This window comes from Muscardinus avellanarius (assembly GCF_963383645.1).
Source record: "Muscardinus avellanarius genome assembly, chromosome: 4".
NCBI lineage: Eukaryota > Metazoa > Chordata > Mammalia > Rodentia > Gliridae > Muscardinus > Muscardinus avellanarius.
The window spans coordinates 83254198-83274568 of record NC_137789.1 but is presented as its reverse complement, the minus strand read 5'-3'; the positions used below and the strand labels follow the sequence as shown (position 1 = coordinate 83274568).

At 41.4% G+C, this 20371-nt stretch overlaps 1 protein-coding gene across 5 annotated transcripts in view; it reads right to left on the bottom strand.

Moving 5' to 3' along the window:
- The window catches only part of LOC308262218 (acyl-protein thioesterase 1), a gene marked incomplete at both ends in the record, with an annotated part of 42432 nt that extends 31082 nt beyond the window's left edge, over positions 1–11350 (bottom strand). For 4 of the 5 annotated variants that reach the window (XM_080694661.1, XM_080694663.1, XM_080694664.1 and 1 more), the window contains 2 exons: positions 10677–10708; positions 11282–11350. In XM_080694661.1, the coding sequence (XP_080550787.1) occupies positions 10677–10708; positions 11282–11350 (101 nt within the window). Of the gene's footprint in view, positions 1–10676; positions 10709–11197 lie in introns of all 5 variants that reach the window. The other variant, XM_080694660.1, reaches the window with a different exon arrangement.
- Positions 11351–20371: the final 9021 nt, after the last annotated feature.

Sequence of the window (20371 nt, the reverse complement as noted above, 5' to 3'; positions counted from 1 at the left end):
TAGTGAGGCCCTTTGCAACTCAATGAGACCTGGTTTCAAATTAAAGAATAAAAAATAGGGCTGGAGGTGCTTCTCGGAGGTAGAATGCCTCTGGGTTCCATCCCCAGTACCGCAAAAAACAAAAAACAATAAAGCTATGGTGACTATAGTAACAGTTAAGATTTAAATTTAATGTTAATTTTAGAATTGTTCTTAACACATGAAACCTTGGCCATTTTATCCATAACAAGAATTCTATGTGGCTAGCTTTTAAAAATTCTTGTGACCTTTGTAACTCCCCCATATACACATGAACATCTGACTAAAACTAAAAAAGCCAGAATCTACTGTGGTAAAGTCTAAGAGCCTGAGGATATAGACTCTGCAGTTCAAAGCTTTCAAATTTACTTATTTTTTACCTCATTTGGAAGAGAGGCCTCTGAAGAGTTATCTTCCCCTCTCTTCCCTTTGGTACTGGGGACTGAATCCATGGGGCATTAACTCTGAGCTATACCATCAGTCCTCACCCCCTTTTTTTCCAAACAGGGTCTCACTAAATTGCTGAGGCTGGCCTCAAACTATGATCCTCTATCTCCTCATTGCTAGAATTACAGGTGTGGTCCACTATGCCTGATAAGAGTTATATTTCAACCATTCAATCCAAATTTAAGAACATGCAGCAATATTTCATCTTAAATCTTGACTATTCATGATTCCACCCAATTTAAGTTAAATGTACTTTTATATAGTTGGAGTAAAAATATTTTATACTCAATAGGGGCCTTTGAAATTATCCACAACTAGTTCAGGTTATGAATAGGAAAACTAAAGATTTGAAGGCATTGATTCTCTTGGATTAGCATGAATCAAAATCACATTCCATAATGCTATCAGTTTTTGATTACTGAAAATGTGACCCAGTCAATTAAGTCTTTATTTATTTATATTTTTTTTGCAGTACTGGGGATAGAACCCAGGGGCATTCTACCTCTGAGGTACAACCCCAGTCCTCTTTTTTATTCTGATTATTATTATTTTGTGTGTGTGTGGTACTGAGGGTGGAACCCAGGGACTTTCTACCTCCAGGCTACACTCCCAGACCTATTTTTATACTTTATTTGGAAACAGAGTCTCACTAAGTTGCTGAGAGCCTCACTAAGTAGCTTGAGGCTGGCTTTGAACCTGTACGATCCTCTTATCCAGCCTCCCAAGCACTGGGATTACACGCATGCACCACCATGCACGGCTCTTATTTATTTTTCAAACAGGGTCTCACCAAGTTGTGGAGGGTCTCACTAAGTAGCTGAGGCTGTCCACACACTGCGATCCTCCTGTCTCAGCTTCCTGAATGCCGGGATTACAAGTGTACGCCATCACGCCCTGCAAGTCTTTATCTTTAAAGATAGCATGTTTGTGGCCAGCCTCAGCTAATGAGGCCCTCTGCAACTTAGGGAGACCATTTCAAAATAAAGAATAAAAAAAAAAAATAGGGCTGGGGGTATAGCTTGGAGTTAGAATGCCCCTGGATTCAATCCCTAGTACCACAAATAAATAAATAAATTTGTTTTATTGTGGTATTTATGTATGTGTCTTTTCTATGCTTTTATAATATTCTTTTTGTGTGTATGTGGTACTGGGGTTGGAACTCAGGGACATTCTACCTCTGAGCTACACCCCCCAGCCCTATATTTTGAAACAGTTTCACTATGTTGCAGAGGGACTAAGTAGCTGAGGTTAACTGCAAACCTACAAACCTCCTGTCTCAGCCTCCCAAGTCCTGGGATTACAAGCGTGCACCACCACACCCAGCTTCTTATAATAGTCTTGACCTAGAAAATCTCATAGAGACTGTTAGTACAGGCCAGCAATTCCAGGAATATATCAAGGGCTGGGCATACTGGGGTTGGGGGCATGAAAATAACTAACTTTCTACCTGGCTTATCCTCCTTGCTCAGTCCCCTTCATTGAAACTGAGGTTTCAGGTATCAGTCAGAAGGTAGGAGAAGGTCCTCCTGTGTGAACAGCTGTGTACTACTACAGTGAAGAGGCATACCAGAGCTGCACTACAGACCACAACTGCCAGAAGTAAAGTGGGTAGACCACAACAACCCTGTGATACTGGAAATGAATTGGAGGAATCGATGTTAGCTCAAATTTTTTCATATTTATACATATCAAACTTGATAGAGATGTGCTGGGCATGGTGTGGCATGCCTGTAATCCCAGAAACTTAGGAGACTGTGGTTAAGACTGCAAGTTTGAGGTCTGTGTGGGCAGATTAGTGAGACTCTGTAGTAAAGTAAAACTGAAAAGGGTTGGGGGTGTAGCTTAGTATGCACGGCCCTGGGTTCAACCTAGTACTGCAAAATCAAAAAATAAAACAAAACCCAGAGATTTATGTATGGATTTGCACATGTGTACACATACATATCCCTTGCTCTGTGAAGGACCTCAAGAGACAAGTGAAGCAATAATACACACAGCACCCAGACCTGGCTCTTAAATATCATTCTCCACCAAGAGGAATCTGGTCCTTAGAAAAACGGCTAAATCAGGACAAGAGCATTATAACCAATCTAGAAAAGGTGTGTGTGTTTGTGTGTCCATGTGACATATGTGTCCACTGGGGACTGGACCCAGGACTAGTGTACCTCCAAGCTACATCCCTAACCTTTTTTATTTATTTTGAAAGAGGGTTTTGCTAAGTTACTGCACACTGGCCTTGGACTTGCAATCCTCCCATTTCAGCCTCCCTAGTAGCTGAGATAACAGGCCACTGCACCTGGCTGGAAAAGATTTTGTACCACAGTACAGAAGTTCTCAAGTAATGATGAATATGTGCCCAAAAGATATGAGAGCCAAACTGAAAAAAACCCAATAACACAAAGTATAAGACAACCTGAGTATCAAAATAAATGATTCAAAAGAGTAAAACAAAAATCCAAGAGTTTGTAATGATTTAAAATTTTTAAGAGCTGGGCATGGTGGCGCACACTTGTAATCCTCGCACTTGGGAGGCTGAGACAGGAGGATCGCACAGGTTCAAAGCCAGCCTCAGCTACTTAGTGAGGCTCTCAGCAACTTAGTGAGACCCTGTTTCCAAATTTTAAAAATACATAAAATAGGTCTGGGAGTAGAGCCCAGAGGTAGAAAGCCCCTGGGTTCCACCCCCAGTAGCACAAAAAAAAAAAAAAAAATTTTTTTTAAGAGAATATATACATACATACATGTTTAACAACTAAAGGAGAAGCAAAAGTTCTACCCTATGGTAGTCTGCAAAATAATAAATTAAGAATGGAGAAAATTTTCTAAAGATATTTTATCTTTCAATGTTTAAATAATCTAAAATATAGCTAAGCATGGTGGCATGTGCTTTAATCCCAGTACTTGGGAGGCTAAAACAGGAGGATCACAGGTTCAAGGATGGTTCAAGGACAGCCTCAGCTAGCAGTGAGACCCTCATCAAACTAGTGAAATCCTATTTCAAAATAAAAATAGAGCCGGGCGTGGTGGCACACGCTTGTAATCCCAGCATTCGGGAGGCTGAGACCAGAGGACCGTGGTTCATGGACAGCCTCAGCTTCTTAGTGAGGCCCTCCGCAACTTAGTGAGACCCTGTTTCAAAATAAAGAATAAAAAACAGGACAGGAAGTGTAGCTCGGAGGTCAAATGCCCCTGGGTTCCATCCCCAGACCCAAACACGCACACACACACACAAAAAAGGGGCTGGGAGTGTAGCTCAGAGTAGAATGCCTCTGGGTTCAATCTCCAGTACAATAAATAAATAAATAAATAAATAAATAAATAAATAAATAAATAAATAAACTTAGCAACTATCATAATAATAGATTCAGGCAAGAACCATTGATAGATGCTAAACCCATGAGTGAAAATATTATGAGGCCAAGAATATCTTCATGATGTCAAGGTATCCCCCCACAAAATATTTAATATTCTAAGTATTAAGCTGGCTGTGGTTGTACAGGCCTGTAACCACAGTACTTGAGAGGGTGAGAAAGGAAGAGTTCAAGCTGGAGGCCAGTCTCAGCAACTTAGACCCTCAAGAAGACTCAAGTAAGACCTAAGGAGGCTCTGTTTCAAAATAAAAAGGGCTGGGTGTGTAACTCAGAGGTAGAGTGTCCCTGGATTCAATCCTCACTCTGTAGCCAGGCATGGTGGTGTACACTTGTAATCCCCGTGCTTGGGAGGCTGAGACAGGAAGATCCCACAGGTTCAAAGCCAGCCTCAGCTACTTAGTGAGGCTCTAAGCAACTTAGTGAGACCCTGTTTCCAAATAAAATATAAAGTATTCTGGGAGTATAGCTCAGAGGTAGAAAGCCTCTGGGTTCCACTCCCAGTACCACAAAAACATTTTTAAAAATGTAAATATATAAAAATTTAAATATCTTGTGTTTAATAATTATCAATTTTACCCTGGAGAAACCCAACAGGTACTGTCTTAACTAAGAGACCGTGGTGCCTGATTTGATGCACTGAGACAGGAACCACATTTTTGCTACAAAGACATAAATCACAAGGAGACATCAAAAACCCAAACTGAAAGACAGTCTACAAAGTAATTGGCCTGTATTCTTCAAAAGTATCAAGGTCATCAAAGACAAGGAAGGACTGTTTCAGACTGAAGATCAAGGAATGAGATCCAGGACTGGCTCCTGTATCAAAGAGCGCATTACTTTGAAACAAAAAATAAAAAGAGGGCTGGGGGTGTAGCTTAGAGGTAGAACACCATTAGTTTCAATCCCTAGTACCCCCCAACACACACACACACACACACACACACACACACACACACACACACACATTACAAATACATCATAATAACTGATTCAAGCAAGAATCAGCCATAGATGCTTAAAATACCAGGTGAAAAGTTTGGTAAGGGAAATCTGCATAGTCACAAAGTTATCTCCCCACAACTTTGTTAATTACAAAGGGAAAATAAATACAGAAACCTGAAAAGATGCCATCTTAATCAAGTGGTCCTAATTAATACTAATATTGAGACAAATGGCATCATTTATCTCCTGATATGATGCTTTAAATAAAACACACCACTCTTATATTATTCATACCAAAGATGTGCAAATGGATCTAATCATAAGAAATATCACACATTGGCTAACTTGCTCTTTACAAAAATTTGAACATCAAGAGAGACCAAGCAGCCAGGCATGGTGGTGTATGCTTGTAATCTCAGCATCTGGGAGGCTGAGACAGGAGGACTGCAGTTCGAAGACAACCTCAGCTATTTAATGAGGCCCTTTGCAACTTAATGAGACCCTGTTTCAAAATAAAAAATAAAAATAGGGCTGTGAGTATAGCTCAGAGGTAGAATGCCCCTGGGTTCCATCCCCAGTACTGCAAAAAAAAAAAAAAAAAAAAAAAAAAATCAAGCTAGACATGATGTGTCTGTCTATAATCACAGTATTTGGGAGGCTGAGTCAGGAGGATTACATGTTTGAGAACAGCCTCAGCAAATAGTGAGAATCTCATCAACCTAAAGAGACCTGTTTAAAAAAATAGAGCTAGGGGTATAGCTCAGAGGTAGACTGCTCCTGGTTTCAGTCCTCAGTACTACAGAATAAAACAAAACAAAGAGCAAAAAGACAGGTGTGGTAGCACACACCTGTAATCCCAGTACTTGGGAGGATCAAAGTACAGGAGAATCAAAGATTTCACAGCCAGCCTCAGCAATTTAGCAAGGCTCTGAGAAATCTTATAAGACCCTGTTTCAAAATTTAAAAAATAAATAAATAAAAGGGCTAACATTGCCAGGCATGGTGGCGCACGCTTGTAATCCCAGCATTCAACAGGCTGACACAGGAGGATCGCGGTTTGCGGACAGCCTCAGCTACTTAGTGAGGTCCTCCGCAACTTAGTGAGACCCTGTTTCAAAAATAAAGAATAAAAAAATAGGGCTGGGGGTGTAGCTCAGAGGTAGAATGCCTCTGGGTTCCATTCCCAGTACAGCCAGAAAAAAAAAAAAAAAAAAAAAAAAAGGGCTAAAGGTCTAAAGTCTAAATCAGAGGTAGAATGCCCCTGGGTTCAATCTCTAGTACCACAAACACACAGACATATACACAAAGACCAAAAAAAAGCTGAGGGATTTTGTCAGATTAAAAAAGAGGCACCATAGCACATGCTTGTGATCCCAGCATTTGAGAGGCTATGACTGGAGAATCACAGTTCACGGACAGCCTCAGCTACTTAGTGAGGCCCTTTACAACTCAGTGAGACCCTGTTTTAAAATAAAAGAATAAAAAATAGGGCTGGGGGTGTAGTTCGGAGGTAGAGTGCCCCTGGGTTCCACTGCCGGTCCCTCAAAAAAAAAGAGAGAGATGTGACAAATGCAAAGTGCAACTGAGAACTGGACTGCAGAGAAGGAATGGCTACAAAGGACATTACTGGGATAAACTGGCAAAGTCTGAACATGTAGTGTTAACATTAAATATCCTGAATTTTGCTGGGCATGGTGGCGCACGCTTGTAATCCCAGCATTTGGGAGACTGAGACAGGAGGATGCGGTTCGAGGAGTCTCAGTTACTTAGTGAGGCCCTTTGTAACTCAGTGAGACCCTGCTTCAATAAAGAAGAAAAAATAGGGCTGGGTTGTAGCTCAAAGGTAGAATGCCCAGGTTCCATCCCCAATACTGAAAAAAATAATCTTGAATTTTATAACTGGTCAGTGGTTATATAAGACTATCTTTATATAATCACATAGCATTATCTTTATATATATAATATATATATAACATAACTTATGTAGTATATAAAAGATTATGCTAAAGTATGTGAAAATAAAGAATCATATCTGCAACTTGCCCTAAAAGGTACAGTACACAGAATGTATACTCAAAAAATTTTTTTTCTTTTCTTTTTTTTTGGTACTGAGGTTGAATTCAGGGTCTTTCTACCTCTAAGCCTGGCCTTGAACTTTTAATCCTCCTATCTCAGCCTCCTAAGTACTGGCTTTACAGGCATGTGCAACCATGCCCAGCATGTATATATTCCAAAGGTAGAGATATTAGTAAATCTGGGTAAAGAGTATTGAGGTAAAGAGTTTCTTGAAACTCTTCCATACGTTTCAAAATAAAATTATTTCTTAAATGATATAAAAGAGCCAGGCGTTGTGGTGCACACTTGTAATCCCAGCATTTGGGAGGCTGATACAGGAGGATCACAGTTCACAGGCAACCCCAGCTACTTAGTGAGGCCCTTTGCAACTCAGTGAGACCCTGTTTCAAAATAAAAATAACAAAAAATAGGGCTTGGAGGTAGAATACCCCTGAGTTCCATCCTTGGTACTGAAAAAAAATTTTTAAAAATGTTATCTCTGAATTGTGGGATTTCAACTCATTTTCTTTTTTTTTTTTTTTTTTACAATATGAGGGATTGAACCCTGGAGCATTCTACCTCCAAGCAACACCCTTGTCCTGATTTTTTATTCTTAATTTTGAAACAGGGTCTCACTAGGTTTCAGAGGGCATAAGTAGCTGAGGATGACAATGAACCTGCAATCCTTCTGTCTCAACCTCCCAAGTACTGAGATTATAAGCACATGCCACCAGTCACTCTTTTTTTTTTTTAAATATGCCCTGGGGATTGAACCCAGGGGCATTCTATCTCCAAGCTATACATCTTGTCCTATTTCACTTTTATTTTGAAACAGGGTCTTACTAGGTTGATGAGTGTCACTACTCATTGAGACTGTTCTCAAACTTGTGATCCTCCTGTCTCAGCCTCCTAAGTACTGAGATTATAGGCATGAGTCACCACACGCATATGATTCTCCTTAAACACATTTGCATTTTGAATTTTTTTACTTACAACACAAATGTGACATTTTCAAAATCAAAAGATATTTTTATTTTAGGAGGAAAACACATCTTCTGCAATACAATATGCTCTGTTTCTCTGAATATGAGTATCACGGTTAGTTACACATTATAAGTATAAATACTAGTCAAGTGTGGTGGTACACACTTGTAATTCCTGTACTTGGGAGGCTGAGTCAGGAGGATTTCAAGTTTGCAGTTGAGGCTCTCCACAACTTAGTGAGATTCTGTTCCAAAATAAAGAATAAAAATAAGGGTGGGGGTATAGCTCAGAGGTAGAATGGCCTTGGGTTCAATTTCCAGTACCGCAAAAAAGGGAAAAAAAGTATGAGCACTTTGATGGTCAGGTATATTTTTTGGAATCATTTTAAACATTAAATTGCCACTAGTCAAGATTGGCACTGATTTTTCTTCATCACGTATTCACAGAACCAATGAGTCAGCTTTTCTTTAGGGTGTGTGGCAATGTCTTTTCAGAACTGGAAAACTCTTATTTTTTTATATAAACTTTACTCCAATCAAGATGTCATGGATGCTCCTGGTATTTTTAACCTGATCTTGATTTTCTTCACCATTTGACTCTTCAGTGTGGAGTCTGGTTACAGTAGAGGCCACAGAAATTCTCTTACATTGAAGCATTTTTCCTTGGACTGTTTCTTCATGCCTGGAAGCTCTCGTTATAAACAAGGTTGCAAAATAGCAAGCATCTTCCTGGCTCCCAGAACCAAGAAAGGTTTGCTTAAAAAAAAAGTTCTAGCCAGGGGTCAATGGCACATGCCTGTAACCTTAATACTAGGGAGGCTGGGACAGGAGGATAGTTGATTTTGAGGCCAGCTTCAGGAATATTGTGAGACTATTAGTAACCTAGTGAGAACCTGTTTCAAAACAAAATATTAGGCTGGGCGTGGTGGTGCATGCTTGTAATCCCTGAGCTAGGGAGGCTTAGACAGGAGGATCGCGCAAGTTCCAAATAAAAAGACCCTGTTTCCAAATAAAAAGTATAAAATAGGTCTGGGAGTGTAACCCAGAGGTAGAGGTAGAAGGGCTTCCAAGAACCCCAGTACCACAAAACAAATCAAAACAAAACAAAACAAAAAAATATTTAAAAAGTGGGCTTGAGACAGGCATGGTGTAATCCCAGTACTTGGGAGACTAAGACAAAGGATCACAGGTTTAAGGACAGCCTCAGGAAAGAAGTGATATTCCCAATAATCTGGAGAGATCCTGTTCAAAACAAAAAAATAAAAAGGGCTAGGGTGTAGCTTGAAGAAAGAATCCCTCTGGATTCAAACCCCAGTATTACACATACACAAAAAATAAAAATAAAAATAAAGGACTTGGATGTATAGCAGAGAGGTAGAATAATCCTGAGTTGAGCCTCAAGTACATATATAAATAAAACTAGCCGGGCGTGGTGGCGCAGGTTTGTAATCCCAGCATTTGGAAGGCTGAGACCAGAGGATCGCGGTTCACGGACAGCCTCAGCTACTTAGTGAGGGCTTTGGCAACTCAGTGAGACCCTGTTTCAAATAAAAGAATAAAAAATGGGGCTCTGAGGTCAAATGCCCCTGGGTTCCATCCCCAAACCCGAAAATAATAAATAAATAAATCTGAAGTTCTGCTATTTGAATTATAATCAGTAAAAAAAATCTGTCATTTTCATTGGACAACCTGATTGCCCATTTTACCTAAATTTCAAACAGATCATCACTGATTTAAATTAAATACAGAGCTGAGCATGGTGGTGCACACTTGAAATTCCAGTACCTGGGAGGCTGAAACAGGAGTTTGAAACACAGGTTCAAAGCCAGCCTCAGCTATTTAGTGAGACCCTGTTTCCAAATAAAATACAAAACAGGTCTGGGAGTGTAGCCTGGAGGTAGAAAGGCCCTGGGTTCCATTCCAGTACCACAAAAAATAACTCGAACGAAGTGGTGCATGCCTGTAATCACAGTACTTGGGAAGATCAAGATAGGATGATTGAAAGTTTGTGCTCAGTGTATGCTAACTTAGTGAGACCATTAAAAAAATAAAAAAGGCTGCAGGTGTAGGTCTGAGGCAGAATGGCCCTGTGTTCAATCCCCAGTACCAAATAAATAAAATATAAAAAGCTCTCAATATGGAAAAAGCCCAAGTAAAAATATCACAATCTAAAGTTAATACAAGCAAGGGTGTGGTGGCATACACTTGTACTAGTACTTGGGAGGCTGAGACTGGAGGACCACAGGTTTAGAGCCAGCCTCAGCTACTTAGTAAAGTCTTCTGCAACTTGATCTGTTTCAAAATAAAGAATAAAAAACAGGACTGGGGGTGTAGATCAGAGGTAAAATGCCCCTGGGTTAAATTCCCAGTATCACAAAAATAAGAGGTTAATACAACAAAATGTGTTTGATAAGCCTATAAATAAATCTTTGAGCTGTCTCCCCTACCCTTCAGTTGATCTTCTCTTTAAAGAAATTACCTAATTTGTCATTCACAGCTCTGTATGCCTTCTACTGCAACTATTTCTCTTAACAAAATCAAGTAGTCTTTCTCAACCTGCTCTGAAATTTTAACTTTCCTGGAATGCTCTCAATCGCGCACTGCCTGTACAAACATTCCACTGTTCTCTGGTATCCAATACCCAAAGTAAACCAAGGAGTAGTTTACAATTTTAATATATTCCAGAAAAATAGGAGTTGAAAAATGATAAATTTAAGATGATAAGGGAGAAGTTCTGGAGACTTTGCAAACTGAAAAGATTGTGATTATTACTAGCAATCTTTTTATATACAATGCCCCCCTTCTTAAACACTAATTTTTTTAATATCATTTAACTACCATGACTAATAATGGTACCTACCCAGTATCTCCCAATCCATGAAGGAAAATAACCTAAAAGAGAAGAGGAAAAAATAATTAGGTAATGCCTAAATAAGACTTCGCAGAACGGTTACACACTGTCCTTTTGGTTAAGGTGGAAAAGGGAACGAAGGTTCTTAAAAGCCTGCCACACAATTCCATAACACTATTCAGCAAGTTAATCCCTCTCTACGGACTTTTTTAAATGGCAAAATACCAATCGACTTCTCTCCTTTTCGTTCCTGAGACCATTAACGTGGGTATTTAGCACTTAGAGGTCCCAGTTAGACATTCAAGTGCAGATTATCACGTTCTAGTCAAACTCTTTCAAGTCAAACTATGGAAGCCTCACAGATACTGTAGAATTATTCCATCACAAAAGGGACTTTCCGGGGGCAAAAAGAAGTTTGCAATTTCTCATTCACAAGTTTCCTTTAAAAAAAAAAAAAAAGCACCGTGCACGTCTAATCCTTAAGACACCATCTCAAGCCCCTTGCTCCAGGACCCGGGCGCCAGGTGGGCCGGCCACGCGCTGCCCGTGCGGGCGGAGGGCGCGGGGCCTGCTCCGCGGGCGGCGGGCGGCAAGGGGCCTCGGGCCCCACTCACCGCGGCGGTGGCCTTCCGGGCGGCGGGCACGACGGCGGGCAGCGGTGCGGACATGTTGTTCCCGCACATCCACCGGCTCGGCGGGCAGCGTCGGCAGCGGGAGGAGCGCCGGCCCGGCCGCGCCAAGGGCGTGCGAGCGGCGAGGCCCTGCCCGCGAGTCCGGCCGCCCCGCCCCCGCCGCCGGCGCTCAGGGCGCCTGCGCACCGCCTCCCCGCGCGCCCGCCCCAAAGGCCTCGCCCCGCCCCGCCCTCGCGTCACAGACTCGCGGCCCCGCCCCCGAGGGCCTCGCCCCGCCCCGCCCTCGCGTCACAGACTCGCGGCCCCGCCCCGCGGGGAGGAGCGACCGGAGCAGGGCGGGTCCCGCGCCAAAGGGGCGTGACCTGGAGAGCCCTTTCAGACTTTTTCTGTATCCTCCGTTTTAGGGCCACTTCCTCTGTGTGTGTGTGTGTGTGTGTGTGTGTGTGTGTGTGTGTGTGTGTGTGTGTTGTGTGTTGCTGGGGATGGAACTCAGGGATCTCTACCTCTGGGCTATACTCCCAGACCTATTTTATATTTTATTTGGAAACAGGGTCTCACTAAGTTGCTGAGAGCCTCACTAAGTTGCTGAGCCTAGCTTCGAACCTGCGCGATCCTCCTGTCTCAGCCTCCCAAGCACTGGGATTACACGTGTGCGCCACCACACCTGGTTTGACACCTCTTCTTAAAACTGTAGAATGGAAAACATTCAGTTGTCACCAGGAAATCTTCAGTTTCCCTGAACTGATCGACACTGGAAGGGGGTGGGGATGTACAGGGGACTGAATACAGAGGCATTCTATCTCTGAGGTACACTATGGCCTTTTTTTTATTATTTTGAAACATCGTTTGCTAAATTGCTGGGACTGGTGGCCAACCTGTGATTCTCCTGTCTCAGCCTCCCTCCCAGAAACGTGTTACAAGCATGTGACTCAACTTACTCGATCAGATATTGATACAGAACCAATACAGATCAGATATTAATACAGATATTGATACAGAACCGTACTAACAAGGATGAGATTGGACAGTCCCTTTCCTGCACCAGTGGCTCGATTACTAAAATGTAGTATAAACCGGGCGTGGTGGTGTAGGCCTGTAATCCCAGTACCTGGTAGGCTGAGACAGGAGGATCTCAGGTCTAAAGTCAGACTCAGCAACTTAGGCTGCCAGCAATTTAGCAAGACCCTGTTTCCAAATAAAAGTTAAATTGGGCTGAGGGTATAGACCAGAAGTAGAAGGCCTCTGGGTTCTACCCCAGTAGGACAAAAAATAAAAATAAAAATAAAGGAATAAATAACAAGTAGTTTATTCAACCGACTTATTGCATCTTTAATTTATTGCTAACGTGGTATGATCTGGGAGGTGCCAAAAGATAGAAACAGTGCCCATAGGCCAACTCAAAGGTTGTCCACAGTCCTTAGGGAGCTTCTGGGAAGCAAAAGGGTCAAAGAAAACCACACTTCACTTTATTTAATTCAGTGCTGATCGGTTTGGGGTCTTTTTTTTTTTTTTTTTGTCATTCTTGCCTTGGATTTCAATTGTGAGAATTTTGTGGACTTGATATCTCAGTGTTAAATCAATGCTGATTTATCAAAATGATAATAATAGAACTCACAGGACATACTAATATATGTGTCACACTTTTAAATCATCTAGTTCGGATGTTACTATGGAAAATAAAACTCTCTTTAACTATTACTTGTTAGGTTGAAAATAGAATAGGGGGTTTAGGAGGGAGGCAAAAAACACTAACCGGGTTATCAGAGACCGCTGATTCAGACCCGGCCCCTCTGGAGAGTCAGCCAGCCGGGGTGGAAAGGACCGACGGGCCACGCCTCTAGAGAGTTGCGCATAGTCCTCATCAACCGGCTGAGTCTCCTGGCGGATAGGAGGCACCAATGTTTTATAGGCATACCGGTTCTCTTGCAACATCTGTAGCATCACGATGTTTGGAGTCTCGAAGCACCTGGAGTCTTGCGATATCTCCACTTCTGGCTTCCATGGTTCCGCTTCCTGTTCCACTGTGAGATCACGCGGAGGAGGGACCCAACTTATTATTACTATAACCATCACATGTTGCAAATCACTATTATATAAATTTTTCTTTTTTCCCTTTTTTCTTCCCTCCCCTTCTTTCTTTCCTCCTTCTCTTTGGTTCCATCCTTTTCCTTTCCTTCTTTCCTCCTTTATTCCTCCCTCCTTCCTTTTTTTTTTTGCAGTTCTGTTATTTATTTATTCTACCTCTGAACTACACTGCCAGCCCTATTTTTTATTCTTTCTTTCTTTCTTTCTTTCTTTGTTTATTTTTGGTGGTACTGGGGATGGAACCCTTCTACCTCTGGACTACACTCCCAGACCTATTTTATATTTTATTTGGAAACAGGGTCTCTCTTAAGCCAGCATAGCTGGTTTGGGACCTGCGTGATCCTCCTGTCTCTGCCTCCCAAGCGTGGGAATTACAAGCGTGTGCCACCACGCCTGGCTTTATTTTTCATTTTGAAACAGGGTCTCACTAAGTTGCAGAGAGGCTCACTAGGTAGCACCTGGCTTGTTCTTTTCTCCCTTCCTTTCTTCTCTCACTTCCTCCCTCCCTCCCTTCCTTCCTTCCTTCCTTTCCTTCATGGTATTGGGGATTGAACTCAGGAGAAATATACCACTGAGCTGTACCCACAGCCTGTTTGTTTGTAGTACTGGGAATTGAACCCAGGGGCATTCTACCTCTGAGCCACACCCACAGCCCTAGTTTTTATTTTTTTATTTTGAAACAGTGTCTCACTAAGTAGCTGAGGCTGGCCACTAACCTGAGATCCTCCTGTCTCAACCTCCCAAGTACTGGAATTACAAGCATGCACCACCATGCCCAGCTTTTTTTTTTTTTTTTAATAGAAGCTAGTTTTGATGGTGCACAACTATAATCTCAGGAGGATAGGACAGGAAGATTGCAGGTTTTGGCCAGCCTCAGAAATTTAGTGAGACTTGTAGCAACTTAGTAAGACCCTGTTTCAAAATAAAAATTAGGACTAAGGGTGAAGCTCAGAGGTACTGAAATCCCCAGTACAAAAAAGAAAAGAAAAGAAAAAGAAAAAGAAAGAAAGAAGGAAAGAAGAAAAGAAAAAAAAAGCGAGAGAAATAAGGTCTCCTTGAGTTGCCGAGGTTATCCCAAATTTGTAATCCTCCTCTTTTGGCCTCCCAAATTCTGGGATTACAGGTTTGTGCCACCACACAGGGCCTATGTGAATTTACTATGATGCAATATGAGAAATTCTGGGAACTACCAATGGTTCTATTAGCCTACTACATAGGTGGAAAGTAGAATCACTCATGTTGAGGTATCTTAGTCACATATTTCTTTCCAACCAAATACCACTGCCCAATGAGGTTCACCCCAAGTCCTGCATCATCTAAGTTAAAAAATAAAATACTGTTCTAAGTAAATGACCTCTCTCTTCTCTGGGTTAGGAAATGAAATAAATATGATAACTGGAAAAAGACAATTATTTCAGATGATACAATTGTACAAAGAAAATCTCAATAAAAAGCTGTTTTTAAATTACTAAGAAAAGCCAGGCGTGGTGGCGCACGCTTGTAATCCCCACGCTTGGGAGGCTGAGAGAGGAGGATCGCACAGGTTCAAAGCCAGCCTCAGCTAATTAGTTAGGCTTTCATCAACTTAGTGAGAGCCTGTTTCCAAATAAAATATAAAATAGGTCTGGGAGTAGAGCCCGGAGGTAGAATGCCCCTATACCACACACAAAAAAATTACTAAGAAAATTCAACAATAGAGCCAATTACTGAATCAATGTACAAAAGAGGATGACTTCTGCTTGGCATGGTGGCACACGCCTTTGACCCCAGGAACTTGGGAGGCTGAGGCAGGAAGATCACAAGTCTGAAGCCAGCCTTGGCAATTTAGTGAGACCCTGTCTCAAAATTAAAAAGTAAAATAAAAAATGGCTAGGAAATGTAGCTCAGTGGCTGAGTGTCTCTGGGTTCAATTTTCAGTACTACAAAAGAAAAAATTTTAAAAGGGTGGTTATTAGCTGTGCATGGTGGCACACACTTGTAATCCCAGCATTTGGGAGGCTGAGACAGGAGGATCAAAGGTTCATGGTCAGCCCCAGCTACTTACTGAGGCCCTTTGCAACTCAGTGAGACCCTGTTTCAAAATAAAGAATAAAAACTAAGGCTGGGGGTGTAGCTCAGAGGTAGAATGCCCCCTGGGTTTTATCCTCAGTACGCAAAAAACAAAAGAAAACAAACAAACAAACATGGGAGTGCAGACAATTCCTTGAGATTCTGATTTTAATTCCTTTGGATTGATAGCCAGAAGTAGTAGTGAAAGACCCCCGCAGAGGGGAGACCCTCAATCAAGCCTTGGGATACGCGAGTCCAAGTATATAAGAGAGACTTTTAAAATGGAGCCTTTCATTAGGAGAGTTTTATTTTTATTATTTATTTATTTACATCTCCATCCCGTGTGTGTGTGTGTGTGTGTGTGTGTGTGTGTGTGTGTGTGTGTGTGTTTTACTGCAGACAGAACCCAGGGGCATTTTACCTCTGAGTTACACCCCCAACCCTATTTTTTATTCTTTACTTTGAAATAAGATCTCACTAAGTTGCAGAGGGCCTCATTAAGTAGCCCAGGCTGTCCAAAAACCTTGATCCTCCTGTCTCAGCCTCCCCACACCTGACTTTCCCCAGCTATTTTTAATTTTGTTTGCTAACAAGGTCTCACTAAATTGTTAAGCCTGGCCTTGAGTCTGAAATCCTCCTGTCTAAACCTTCTAAACACTGGGATTACAGGCATGGGCTATCACATCGGCCCTCCTCCCTTCAATTTTTTTTTGGGGGTGGGGGGACAATCCTGGGGACTGAACCCAGGGGCATTCGACCTCCAAGCTATACGCCCAGCCCTATATTTTTTTCTTTTTCTTTTTTTTTCTTTTTTTTTTTTTTTGGTACTGGGGATGGAACCCAGGGGCATTCTACCTCTGAGCTAGACCCACAGCCCTATATTTTAGTCTTTTTATTTTTGAATCAGAGTCTTACTGAGTTGCAAAGGGCCTTGCTAAGTAGTTGAGGCTGTCCATGAACCATGATCCTCCGATTTCCATTTCCCGAATGCTGGGATTACAAGCATGTACCACCTTGCCTGGCTTCCAGCCCTTTTTTTTTTTTTTTTTTTTTTTGTGGCTCTAGGGATGGAACCCAAAGGCATTCGACCTCCGAGCTACACCCCCCTGCCCTATTTTTTTTTCTTTATTTTGATACAGGATCTCACTAATTTGCGGAAGGCCTCACTACGTAGCTGAGGCTGGTTGCAAAACTTTGATCCTCCTATCTCAGCCTCTCAAGGACTGGGATTACAAGCATGTGCCACCACGCCTAGTTCCCCCATCACATGTGTGTGTGTGTGTGTGTGTGTGTGTGTGTGTGTGTATAATGAAACCCAGGGGCATTCTATCTCCAAGCTACACCCCCAGCCCTACTTTTTATTCTTTATTTCGAAATAGAGTCTCACTGAGTTGCAAAGGGCCTCACTAAGTAGCTGAGGCTGGCATCAAACAGAGATCCTCCTGTCTCAGCCTCTCAAATGCTGGGATAACCAGCATGTGTTACCACGCCTGGATATATTCTGTTTGAAACAGGATCTCTCTAAATTGCCCAGGCTGGCCTCAAACTTTCAATCCTCTCATTGCAGCCTTCCATGCTGGGATTACAGGGGTACACCACCACACTCAATTTCTTTTTATTTTTTTGAAAAAAATCCCATAATGTTTTTGATGCTGTGCAGGTTTGCATTCCTATTAACATTGTATGAAGTGTACCTTTTTCTGCATATTATTGCCAACACTTGCTTTTATTTGCTTTCTTGCTAACAGGTCACACTAACAGGTGTACACTGACATCTCTCTGTGGGTTGATTTGCATCCCCTGATGGTGAGCAATGTTGGGCAGCTTCTCATTTTTACTACTCATTGTTGTTTTATTTTTACTTTTGTTGCTGGTGCTGTTAAATATCACATTGCTAAAACCACTGTCAACATTGTTCCTGTGTTTTCTTTGAGGATTCTCATGGCTTCAAGTCCCAAGTTTAAGACTTCAATACATTTCCAGTTTTCGTTTGTGTATCGTGTGTGTGTGTGTGTGTGTGTGTGTGTGTGTGTGTGTGAGATCTAACTCATTCTTGGACATGAGTACATCCAGTTTTTCCAACAACACTGATTAAAAGAGACTATCCCTTCCCCATTGTGTATTTTTGGTACAATTATATAAAATTAGTTGACTACTTATTGATGGGTTTATTTCTGGGATATCTATTCTGCTTCACTGGTCTATGTGTCTAAGTTTCCCTTTTCTTTCTTTCTTTCTTCCTTTTTTTTTTTTTTTTTGGAACTAGGAATTAAACCCAGAGGCATTCTATCTCTGAAATATACACCAAGCCCTCTCCTCCCCCCTTTTTGTGTGTATGTGGTACTGGGGATTAAAAAGAGGAGAATTCTACCTCTGAGCTACACCCCCAAATATATATATATATATATATATATATATATATATATATATATATGTATGTATGTATAATTTTGAAACAGGGTCTCACCAAGTGTAGAGGGCCTCACTAAGTTGCTAAGGCTGGTGCTGAACCTATGGTCCTCCTGACTCAGCCTCCCAAATACTGGGATTACAAGTGTGCACCACCACACCCAGCTTACTCCAGCTATTTTTATTTTTTTATTTTGAAATGATCTAAGTTGCTGAGGATTTCTTTGAATTGCTGAGGCTGGCTTCAAATCTGCAAATTTCCAGTCTTAGCCTACCAAGTATTGAGATTGCGGGTGTGCCCCCACCATGCCCAGGTTTGGTTTAGTCTTTGTTAGTTTCTCCTGCTTTGGGGAATTATTTTTCTAGAATTATAGGTTTATAGTTGTCATTAAATTAGGGCAAATTCTAACACTAATTCTTTAATTTAATTTATTTTATTATTATTATTATTTTTGGTACTGGGGATGGGACCATTCTACCTTAAGGCTATACTCCCAGACCTATTTTATATTTTTATTTGGAAACAGGGTCTCATTGAGGTGCCAAGATCCTCACTAAGTAGCTAAGGCTGGCTTCAAACCCAAGCGACCCTCCTGACTCAGTCTCCCAAGTACTGGGATTACAAGCATATGTCATAATGCCCAGCTTTAATTTTTAAAAAAATTTTTATTGGTGCAATGTAGTCATACATCTTAATGGGATAAAAGACTTGTGTAGACATACATACACACATCACACAATTAGCCCTTTCCCAATCCCCACCCCTATTCCCCCCATCCCTCCTTCCCATGCTTGGCTTAGTGATTGACTTTGATATGTTTGTTTAAGTACAACATGTGCTTTAGAGAGTTTTTCTTTTCCCCCTCCCATCCCCTCAGTTAGGTTGCCTTATTTGCTCCTCTATAGGATCTCCTTTTTCATCTAGAGTTCCTCCTGATACCAATTCCTCCTTAGCTTTCACATATTAGGGGAAACATCCAGTTTCTTATGTTTTGTGATGGGCTAAACTCACTTAGCATAATGTCCTCCAGTTCGATCCATTTCTCTGTAAATGGTATAATAGTGTTTTTCTTTATGGCTGAGTAAAATTCTATTGTGTACATATCCCACAGTTTTGTAATCCATTCATCTGTGATGGACATCTTGGCTGATTCCATAGTTTGGCTATGGTGAATTGTGCACCTATGAACATAGATATACATGCATTAGTTTGGTAGTTTGGTTTTCTTTCTTTGGGGTAGATACCCAGAAGTGGTATTTCTGGGTCAAATAGTAAATTTGTTCCCATTCTTCTGAGGATACTTCATACTTTTTTCCAAAGTGGTTGCACTAATTTGCATTCCCACCAACAATGTTTTAGAGTTCCCACTTCTCCACATCCTCACCAGCATTTGTTGTTGTTTGTGCTTTGAATGATTGCCATTCTGATTGAAGTTAGGTGAAATCTCAGGGTAGTTTTGATTTGCATCTCTGATTGCCAATGATGCTGAGCATTTTTTCATGCACTTATTGGTCATTTGAATTTCTTCTTTTTGGAAGTGTCTATTTAATTCACTTGCCCATTTTTTGATTGGATTATTGATTTTCTTAATGCTAAGTTTCTTGAGTTTTCTGTATATTCTAGATGGTAGACCTCTATTGGAGGAGTAGGTGGCAAAAATCTCCCATTCTGTTGGCTCTCGATTGAGGTTCTTGACAGTTTCCTTTGCTGAAGAGAAGCTCTTCAGTTTCATGCAATCCCATGTATTGATTCACTTTTTAGTTTCTTGTGCCTTTGGGCTCTTGTTGAGAAAGTTTTATCTGTGCCTACGTGTTGCAGTGTTGGACCTATGCTCTCTTCAAGGAGCCTCAAGGTCTCTGGTCTAATTTTCAAGTCTTTGATCCATCTCGAATTGACTCTTGTGCAGGGTGAGAAAGTGGAGTTTATTTCCATTTTTTTCCATACGGCTAACCAGTTTTGCCAACACAATTTGTTGAACACACTATCTTTCTTCCAATGTATGTTTTTGGCCCTTTGTCAAATATCAATTGGCTGTAAGTGTGTGGATTTGTTTCTGGGTCTTCTATTCTGCTCCATTGGTCTATGTATCTGTTTTTGTGCCAGTACCATGCTGTTTCTGTCGTTGTTGCTACTGGGGATGGAACCCTTCTACCTCCAGGCTACACTCCCAGACCTGTTTTATATTTTATTTGGAAACAGGGTCTCTGAAGCCAGAGAGGCTGGCTTCAAACCAGCGCGATCCTCCTGTCTCCTCCTCCCAAGCACAGGGATTACAAGCGTGCACCACCACGCCTGGCTACCATGCTGTTTTTATTACAATGGCTTTGTAGTATAGTTTAAAGCCAGGTGTTGTGATGTGTCCTGCATAGTTTTTGTTGCTAAGAACTATTTTGGCTATTCAGGGTTTTTTGTTGTTCCAAATGAATTTAAGGACTGATTTTTCTATTCTGTGAGGAATGATCTTGGTAATTTAATGGGTATTATGTTGAATTTGTAGATCACTTTGGAAGTATGGCCATTTTGATGAT